General features: G+C 36.9%; 1 protein-coding gene across 1 annotated transcript; it reads left to right on the top strand.

Annotated features, from left to right (window-relative positions):
• Positions 1 to 5,544: 5,544 nt before the first annotated feature.
• On the top strand, positions 5,545 to 10,319 carry LOC130070593 (kelch-like protein 10). The gene is made up of 8 exons (XM_056235014.1): positions 5,545 to 5,691; positions 6,049 to 6,538; positions 7,045 to 7,464; positions 8,826 to 9,023; positions 9,239 to 9,388; positions 9,572 to 9,688; positions 9,974 to 10,065; positions 10,187 to 10,319. The coding sequence occupies exons 1-8, from the start codon at positions 5,549 to 5,551 to the stop codon at positions 10,317 to 10,319; spliced, it is 1,743 nt and encodes a 580-aa protein (XP_056090989.1). The 5' UTR covers positions 5,545 to 5,548.
• The last annotated feature ends 264 nt before the right edge of the window (positions 10,320 to 10,583 follow it).

Here is a 10,583-nt window from a genome sequence, read left to right as displayed (position 1 = left end):
TCTCTGAAGAACTGTGTTGCGATCAGGGCCGTGAGCGCGCAGCGAAAGCGCGAGCGCGCGTGGATGTACGTGAGGAGTGTTTTGCGTGGGAACTTGGTGAAAGGATCACGTGACTAGTCCTGTCCGCCCACTAATGCTCGCGCCTTGGCAGGACCACCACAACCTCCTTGAGCCTTATCTTTCAAACACACAGAGAAGAGTTTATACAAACGTGAAGATACGAGCCAGATGTTAGACATCAAACACACATTAATACAACCTTGCTGACGCTGCATGGGATGTTTGGTAGCTTTATAGCATCATTCTGTTCTCTTAAACATCTATAAATAACGAACATGTATATGTAATATATTCCCCATAAAAAGCTTATTATTTTTATATTGCACATATAAACTGACCTTGGGCCTGTTTGCATCTGTTCGAGAGTGAGTAAAAATAATTCTAAAGCTTTTATTAAATGTTGACATTACCAACTTTTGAATGATCTACACAGGTTTTTAAATACACCTCATAAAAAAGCACTAGGATTTTATCCCCAAACACACATTGTTCTGAAACTAGTTGGTTTAGCTCCAAACTCACAGCAATTATGAGCACAAGAACTCCCAAAGATAAGGATAGAATAAGAAAACAAAGTGAAGTTGTAGTCGTCTCTTTTTCATGATATTTCTATTTCTTACACTTTCAGCCTCACACATGTACACACTTTATATCACAAAACACACCATATCTATGTCATAACTGCTTTTTAGCCTCCCAGATCTGACATCTCTCATGACTGGTTCTGTTCTTTTTCACCCACCATGCATTGTTCTTTCAGTAAATCATTTAGCCCTGCACACGCCAGGACTCTGTGGCCATCCTGCCCCCTTTTTGTGTTTGAATGTGGATAATTACACTAATTACTTCAATACCTGAGCAAACAAATGACAAACAATGATTAATTATTCTTCACATTATCTCACACATGAACACCTGCTTTTGTTTTTGGCCGCTATGAGAATTTTCTCCACATAGATGAAATTAGAATTTTTAATTTATATAAATTTACAAAACTGTTTATGTCGAGGGTCCCTGGAAAATATATAAAACATATAAATTCGTTTTTAATGCCATTTCTTTTTATTCTGGGGATCTCTGGAATAGATAAGTGTGTCTTGGTGATGGTCCTTGGGTCTCTAAAGGTTGAAAACCCCTGGTATGTGATTCCTAATTACTTAAACGGCACAAATAAGATTTTGCCATTAGATTAATAGGATGAATCTGCTTATACATGTCCCATAAAAAATGATAAAGGAATCATTCTTGGTGTGTGTGTGTGTGTGTATATATATATATATATATATATATATATATATATATATATATATATATGTATGTATTGTGTTGTTTTAGGGTCAGTGTAGAAGTTATGTTATGATACTTAAGTTACTTATGAGAATTGCATTAGTTTTCAGTTTTAGAAAACTTGCTTGAATTTGAGTTAATAGTGTTTGTATTTTGTTTGTAACAACCCCGTTAGGATGATGAAGTTGGAAAGAAAGACTTGGCTGACATTAGTCAGTCCCATACATACTGTTCCACCTCTGACCTTATGAAAATGGCAAATACAATTTAGGCATAACTATGTTGTCCATAACACTCATGACCCCTGTCCCGAACTCTTGTCATCAAAACAGTGTTTAACATTTGTAAGATCTGGAGGAGGGTGACTGCTTCTATATTTTTGAGTTTCCAGATGTCACAGAACTAAAGTGTACATTTAAAGGACAGAAAAGAGAGTAAAAAAGTATCATGTCTCAATAGGCACATCTGGACAGTTTCCCCATGAGGATCTTGCATAATCGCTGCTGTTTATTCTTGAGACATACACTCCCATTCACACAAACTGTTGACTCTCGTGTTCCCATTCAGCTCTGTTAAATTCCGATGATCTGTTCTGGAGATGCTTTTAATGTCATCATGACATCTCATGACTGTAATTAAGCTCTGTTCAAACTGAAAATAAAACTTTCTAATGTTTTTTTGCAGCAGTCAAATAATTCAAGTCTACAAATCTCTGCATTTTAGTCTGTGGTGTTTTATATTTAATGCTGTTTTCGGCAAAGGGATTGCTGGCATTTTAGAGGTTATTTGTATTGGTGATGTCATAATCAATGTAGTTTTTTGTGCTATTGCAGCTGTCATGGTTGACACACCTTAGAAAAGACCCTGTGAAATCAAAATGAGAGTTTTGTGGCTTATGGTCCAAAATGGTAGTGTAGTAACCAATCTGTATTGCTCTACTGAATATTATGTGTTCATGCTGCATACAATACAGTGAGCATCTGCAGCGTCTTTCCCTTTACAATTCGCTCTCACCTCCGCCTACTTAGCCTGACTCACAGTTCTTGCATGTATCAGAGACAAAAAAAGGGAGAGAAAAAATAGACCAAAAAAAAAAAATGTATTATGTTTGCAAGAGAGTAAGAAAAATGAATTATGCTTTGTCCTAGTCAAGTAATTCTCTTTTTCATTTAACATTCACATGTAGAATAAAAATGCTGACCTGAAATCAGCACCCACATGCTTGCTGAATTGTTTTTATTGGAACATAAAAAAGGGCCTTCTCTCAGCATGGACTCAAGCTGTTCTCTGGTGGATGTTTGTTGAACTACAGAGAAATAAGAGAATGTTGAAATCTTAGGGCTATTGGATAAACTTAGAGGCGTACCAAAAAATCTTTTCATCATTTACATGTTTCCAAACCTGCATGACTTTCTTCTGTGGAAGTCAGTCAGTCGTTTGGACACTATATATACACTTTATATAATTTTTATAAAACCTCTCCAGATTACCAATCTTTCCAGATCTACATTTCCTGGATAAACTATTCCAGGGTTTACTAGGAGTCTGTGGACCCCTAGGGGTCTGCAAAGGTACTGTAAAAGGGGTACAAATTCGATATCACAATACATTTTAGGCATCATGACATGAGCTATTTAACAACTTATAGGGTACAAAATTTGTATTTTAATAATTTATACATTTACCTTAGTTCTAAGTTCCTATACAAATTTCCAGACTAACAGTAGCTAATATACATTCTGAAAATGAATCAACAATGAAGAAGTGTAAAAAAAAAAAAAGTTTGAGTAGTGGTTTCTGGGTCTGTAAAGGCTGAAACACCATGTCAAAGATAATAAATGGTGGAAGTTTGGTAGGTTCACTGACCTTAAAAAATACCATGTTTTTACAAGACCAAAACGTTTTGCATGTATTTGAGACAATAGATTTAGAATTAGATGTGTAAACATTTAAAAATTATCACTTAGAGAGGTGTGAGAGTTCAGCTTGTTCAATTACCTCATGCCCCAGCAGCCACTGGCCTGCTTTTGAATCATCTGAACCCTGAAACCAACAAATGCAAGCAGGACACCACCCGGGGCATCAAATCAATCTTCCCGCTCTTGCTCTTTGTTTCCTGTTAAGTTACCTGAATAGTATTACAGCATACTGTCATGAAATGGAGGATGGACCCAAGCGCAGACAGTATGCGTTCACACAAGGTTTATTGACTGACAAAAACAGGGAAAACAAAACCAAAGAGGGGGCAAAACAGGACTGGAACAGGATCGACAAAAACTAGATAATGACTTGACGGTAAACAAAACGGCAAACGAGGAAGCAGAACTTCTCTGTAGACAATACACTTGACAGGATACTCACGAGGATGACAATGTTAGACAATCACTCAGACATGAATCACAAAGTTTCACAATGAACCGGCACAGGACAGCAAACACAAGGGGATAATAAAGGGAACACTAATTACAAAGACAGGTGAAGCTGACTAGACAAGGACAGATGAAACTGACAAGACAATAATGACGAGACGAGGATAACAAGGGGGCGGGGTAACGTAACGGAGACAACACAAGCACATGGCCCAAGCAATTGGCCATGCGCTTGTACACAAAACACGGGTCTGTCATGATCCAGCCTCAAGACTAGAGGAAATCAAGGACAAGAAGGCCGGATCATGACACATACAATATTTGTGACACCTCTGGCTTTATTGCTCACTCACACACGCACGCACGCACGCACACACACACACGTGTTGGGTTTCCATGTTTTATGGGGACTTTCAACAGGAATAATGATTTTTATACTGTACAAATTCTATCCCCTAATCCTAAATTTACCCATTACCGACAACTTTCTCCATTTTAAAGTTTTCAACAAACAAACAAACAAACAAACAAACAAACAAACAAACAAACAAACAAACAAACAAAAAGCACAATTTAGTATGATTTATAAGTTGTTTTCCTCGTGGGGACCAAAAACGTCCCCATAAGATCAATAAGCAGGTGAGTTTGATCAAGTGCGGTGCTAAACTCTGCAGGAAAATAGAAGTTGAGAACCCCTGCTCTACACATTGATTGCAAATGTTCTGATTCTATTATTGTTTGGTAACTTTACAATAAGGCTCCGATTCATTAGTTAACATAAACTGACAATGGACAATACTTCTAAAATATTTATTAATCTTAGTTAATATTAATTTCAACATTTCAACATCAACATATTATTAAATTCAAAAGTTGTATAATGGACATGAGCTAACATGAACTAAAAATGATCAATTGTTTTTTTAAACTAATTGATAACAAAGAAAGTAACAAATGTAGCTATTGCTAATGTTAGTTAATGCATTAACTAACTTTAACTGAGACCTTATTGTAAAGTGATACCTATTGTTCTTTATAATTCTTTTGCACTTGAATCAGTTTGAAACATTTGTTTACTTTACACATTTTTGTGTGCATGTATTGCTTTATTGTATTTAAATGTAATTCAGTGTTCTTTTTGTTTTAAGAAGGTCAAATTCCTAAAATAATAAAACCAGTTGGAGAACTGCAGCTGGTATAGGGGACAATTTCAGATACAGCTTTAGTGTCTTAGTGACTGTTCAAAGTCTTGTTTGTTGAATATTTCCATTTGTAAATTTTGTTTTAAAAAAAAACTCAGCTTGGCCAGTTATTGGTAATTTTACTTATAATAGCAGGAATTCTAAATTTACAGATTTAACTAATAAAAGCAAGACATTTCCCTCATGATGTGGCCTAATGCTGAGTAACCTTGGAATGGGAATATGACATCTGTGAAAAATAATTATCTTCATACAGGCCTCTGTTAAACTTATTTGGGGTCACAGTCAAACCATGCAAGAAAAATCTGTCCTACTGTCAAAAACTCACTAGTATTTTGTGCAATCAAAATGGATGATTGCATATTCAAATCACTAATCCCATGCTTTATTTATTTCACTGAGTTTTTAATAATATCTTTGTGACTGTGAAGATGTTTTATGCAAAAGGAATCGATAAAACAAAACTGTATGTGGCCAAGACACAAACTGAAAAAATATTCAAGCTCTACAACTATGATGTCACAAAGACATTCTACAGAACTCTCCTGAGCAAAAGTCCCCACAAAGACAAAATCCTGAGGTGACTTTAATCAGAGTTTGAGGTGAGAAGACTGAGAGTCCTGAAAGAACATGGAGAACATAAGAGCCACAGCCTTTGACGTGTTTGATGAAGCACGTTTACTGGGAGAACACACTGACATGATCATCAAGTCAAACGACAGAGAATTTCAAGTGCACAAGATCATCATGTGTGGCTGCAGCACCTACTTTAGGTGAGAAGCAGCATTTGAACTGCAATTGTGTGCAAATTACCTAGAAATTATTATAATACATCATTTCCACTGCTAACATTATTCTGTTGAAACTGCCTAAGCTGTCCAAATATATAAATGCATGAAAATGAATGAGTGTATTGCCAGAACAAAGAATGTAACTATGATATCTAGGAAAAAAACATTCTTGAAATTTGATTCTGGAAGTGGCTATGAATGAAGTTTTACCCAGCATTTCGAATTTAATATGAAACTAATCTATTTCTCTAAGTAAATTTGGCTGAAATTAAAATGTAAATAACGAAAAGTTATTTTATACTCATTATTAATGCATTTCTTTGTCAAATTTGTTTACAGGGCTCTTTTCTCCAACAACTGGAGCAGCCCACAACATTTCTGTGAAATTCCAGGAATATCCCAAGACATCATGCCTCTTATTATCCAGTATGCGTACACAAGATCTGTGCTCATTACTCAAGAGAATGTGGTGGAGCTCTTGGTGGCGGCTGAAATGATCTTAGTCTCAGGTCTTGTAGATTCCTGCTGTCAGTTCCTGGAGTCACATTTATGCCCAGAGAACTGCATTGGCATCTGCAAGTTTACAGAGGACTTTTTCTCCTGCTCAAAGCTCCGCTGTAAAGCAAAGCACTACATCCTGCAGCACTTTGAGGAGGTTCTGCACGTATCTGGGGAGTTCCTGGAGCTCTCCCTGGAAGAGCTTGAGGAGATCATTGATGAGGATGAGCTGAACATCAAACAGGAGGAGGTGGTTTTTGAAGCCGTCCTCCACTGGATTAATCATGCACCAGCAAACAGGAGGCAACACATTGCAGTGCTTTTGCCAAAGGTAAAACAGAGATTTTTGTCTTGTTTTTCATTACAAATATCTCAAAACTCTTAAATCAAGATACATTTTCTGCTATAATTTTATTTTTTGTCATTTTGTTTTGTGGTTTTGTCATTTACATTTCTTTTTTGTTTAAATGTGTCTATAATTTACTAATTTTATTTCAGTTTGAAATGAAATAAAATGAAAATGAGAAAAGGTGCCTTGACAACTATTTAAGATTAAGTTTTTAAATATTTTATTTCAGTTAAAGTTTATTCTAATTTTATTTTTATTTTAGGGTTTTAGTTTTAGTTTAACTACAATAATCCTGGCATGGGGTAATAAAAAGAAACTTAATTCAAAGGGCAAACAAGTTTATTTCTCTTCCCTTTCTGACAGTTTTTTTTTCTCGTTTCAAGCATTAACATTGGAAATCCTTTTTCATTTTTGAACACCATATTATAACTGCTTACTAATAGTCTTGCAACAGTCTCTGAAAATCTAAACGCTGCCTTGTGCTTTAGGTTCGATTGGGGTTGATGTCATCAGCCTACTTCATCAATAATGTAAAGGGCAATGCACTAGTGATGGAGAATCAAGCCTGCATGCCTGTTATCATCAATGCAATGAAGACTTTGTTTGACCTCAACATGGATGAACCCACCAACTCAGAACTCATGCATCAACTGACACGTCCACGTCTGCCCTCATCGATCCTATTGGCCATCGGAGGATGGAGCGACGGCAATCCCACCAATGAGATTGAGGCATATGATGTGAAGGCAGACTGCTGGGTCAGTGTGACTCAAGAGGATGAGCGTCCCAGAGCCTATCATGGTACAGCAGTCCTGGATGAGTTTGTCTACTGTATTGGTGGTTTTGACCGTGTGGAGTATTTCAACAGCGTGAGGAAATTCAATCTTATCACTCAGACTTGGCAAGAGGTGAGTGATGTAGGTCAACATGTAACTTTAATTTAGCTTCCTTTATAAAACAGTATTGTGGTACAGTGATGGTACTGGATTGTACTTTGACATGGTTCATAGTGCTGAATGATGTGCTGTACTCCACATTACTTCAAAGAATACCACTGTATTACCATATTACATGTCTAAAAAGTGGTAAAACCATGATACATTTTTGTTTGTGTTCCAGCAACTGTTGTAGCTTTGAATAATAATAGTGCAGTGCCCGTGCAAAATCTGTTTTGTGTGTTTTTAGTAATTGTTGGTTTGGTGTGTTTGAGTGCTCATTGTTACAATTACACAGCAAAAGTTCAGTGACATTTTTATTTGTGCATGGTAGAAAGCAAATACTGATACTGACAATAAATATGGAAAATTGAACTGGTTGCATAACAATTTATAAAGGTGATATTAGGTGAGATGTATCTGTGTACAGGTAGCAGGAGTTTAGATTAGATTACATAGCAATTTAACATAGCATATTCAACATCACATAGTTACAGGCTAACTTCAGCGCGCATGACACAGTAATAACTTAGCATTGAGACCAGGCTATGCTTGAGCAAACAGTTTGTGAATGGCTACTACAAATGATGGCTGTGAAAGAGACTGTGAACGCATTGAATAGGATATGTTTAGTTGGTGAGTAGCATAGGCTACTATTAAACAGCGATAACATTAAGCGCACCAGAATGAAATATAATATTCAGAAGTAAACAGTGTAGCTGACTTACAGATTCAGTTAACATCCATGAATAACGATTCAGGGAGCAGCTACACAGTGAACTCCGAAAAAACTCTATGCTTGAGCAAACAGTTTGTGAATAGGCTACTACAAATGATGGCCGTGAACAAAATATAATATTTAGAAGTAAACAGTGTAGCTGAATTAATGTTTAGCTGACAGAGTGTTTATGTCAGAATTTTTATTTTTAAACCACAACCTTCTAAACATCATCTAAACATCTTCAATGTGTGCTTCTTTTACCGATATATTTACCGATATATTTTGCATTTCTAATCCAAACAACGTCAAACTTGGCACTGCACTTACTTGTGCCCGTAGCAAGACACCTGTCAAGTTTGAAATCCACCGGACTAACGGTTCGAGAGATATGCGAATAACAGACAGACACACAGACAGACGTTCCTGTAATTTATAGATAGATAATATAATATAATATAATACACCAGAGTTACCATCATGATTGTGTAAAAAAAAAATACCATTAAGAAAAATAATAATAGTAATAATGTACTTTTGTGCAACTGATAGGACAGAACCAATGAGATGGTGTATTGATGTGTGTTCGCACACTGATGTATTTGGTGTGTTGTAGGTGGCCCCCATGTATGAACGCCGATGCTATATTAGTGTTGCTGTTCTGGACGGGCTCATTTATGCCATTGGAGGTTTTGATGGACACCAACGGCTTAAAACAGTAGAGTGCTACGATCCAAACACCAATCAGTGGACAATGATGGCACCCATGAATGAACGGAGGAGTGACTCCAGCGCCACCTCACTGCAGGGCAGGGTAAGAGCACTTACCCATGATTCCACACTATTCTGCTGGACACTATTAATGCCTGTAAAGCATGAAGGAAAGGTGAAATTGAGATATGGCATGGGAATAGTGTAAATATGAAAAGGAATATCATACAATTTACAGAGTGTTTTAAACACTGCTTTTCTGATCAATCTGTGATGATTGTGCACAAACATCATGCATGTTATTTTTGTGTTTGTCAGATTTATATCTGTGGTGGTTTTACTGGGATCGAGTGTCTCTTTTCTGCTGAGAGCTTCAACCCTGAAACAAACCAGTGGACTCTCATCGCTCCCATGAGTACCCGCCGCAGTGGTGTTGGTGTGATCGCTTATGCAGATCTAGTGTATGCTGTGAGTATTAAACACACACATATCAGTGTTATAGTTTTAATTAACTATGATAACCATGACACAAATACAGAAATATGGAACATCACAGTTTAAAGGTTGCACTTCTGTAAATGCATGCATGGATGTGCAATGTGCATATACAAATGCACAGAATACATAAATAAAAAGTATATTTATTTAAAGGTTGGTGGTTTTGATGGTGCCAGTCGTTTGCGGAGTGCGGAGGCCTACAATCCGCTGACTAACATTTGGCGTGACGTTGTATCAATGTACAATCCACGCAGCAACTTTGGCATTGAGGTGAGATGTGGACAGTTAATATCTGTCTCTGGTGAAACTATGAAATAACTTTACAACAATGATTTGATGATAATGAATATGGGGGAACATTTTTTTTGGTCCCCTATTGAGAATAATTGGAAAGTTGCACCCTAATTGTAGAAGGGTTCAAAGATCAATGCGTGTCAAAACATTCTAACTATGTTTAAATGAAGCGTTGCATCTATAATAAGATTTATTAATGTAAAGCTAAAGACATTAGCTGTACATTATTTATTTTCCTTTTTTAACTTCCTCAAAATCCAGGTAGTAAATGGTCAGTTGTTTGCTGTCGGAGGCTTTAATGGATTCAGCACCACCTCTGATGTGGAGTGCTACGATGAGAAGACAGATGAATGGTAACTTCCACAAACACTAAATCTCACAGATCATTTCACACTGCGTTAGATATAAGTATAAGTCTATAAGTCTAATACAGACTATATTTCATTGCATTCCTTGCATCTGTTTTCTATACAGGTTTGATGGAAATGAAATGGCCATTTTCCGCAGTGCTCTGAGCTGTTGTGTAGCATCAGGATTGCCTAACATGGCACAGTATGCTGCCCTACGAGACACCGTACAGACACAAGACGAGTCTGACAGTGAATGATCTCCTTCTTGCAGATCTGACAGTCTGACTACAAATGGAGTGTCATGTTTCCTGAATAAATGCATTAAAAAAGAGGCTGTATTCTGAATGTTAAACTTTCTCTCAGGTGTAGTGTTGTTCATTTAAAAAATGAAACCTTGCAAGGGATCTTTACAGCTCAACAAACCAACATTTAATATTGAGAACGTCTCGGTTACGTATGTAACCCTCGTTCCCTGAAGGAGGGAACGGAGACGTAGTCGACGTAGTCGACTGACACTCCGT

This window comes from Rhinichthys klamathensis, unplaced genomic scaffold (assembly GCF_029890125.1).
Source record: "Rhinichthys klamathensis goyatoka isolate OS25496 unplaced genomic scaffold, OSU_Roscu_1.1 h1tg000412l_1, whole genome shotgun sequence".
Taxonomy (NCBI): domain Eukaryota; kingdom Metazoa; phylum Chordata; class Actinopteri; order Cypriniformes; family Leuciscidae; genus Rhinichthys; species Rhinichthys klamathensis.
The sequence above is the reverse complement of the archived record's forward strand: the minus strand, read 5'-3'. Positions and strand labels throughout refer to the sequence as shown.

Excerpts from the sequence above, each read along its gene's own strand:
- LOC130070593 (XM_056235014.1), top strand. The coding sequence starts at position 5,549 with ATGGAGAACATAAGAGCCACAGCCTTTGACGTGTTTGATGAAGCACGT. Across the intron at positions 7,465-8,825 it reads TCACTCAGACTTGGCAAGAG|GTGGCCCCCATGTATGAACG; the intron begins GTGAGTGATGTA and ends GGTGTGTTGTAG. Across the intron at positions 10,066-10,186 it reads GATGAGAAGACAGATGAATG|GTTTGATGGAAATGAAATGG; the intron begins GTAACTTCCACA and ends TTTTCTATACAG.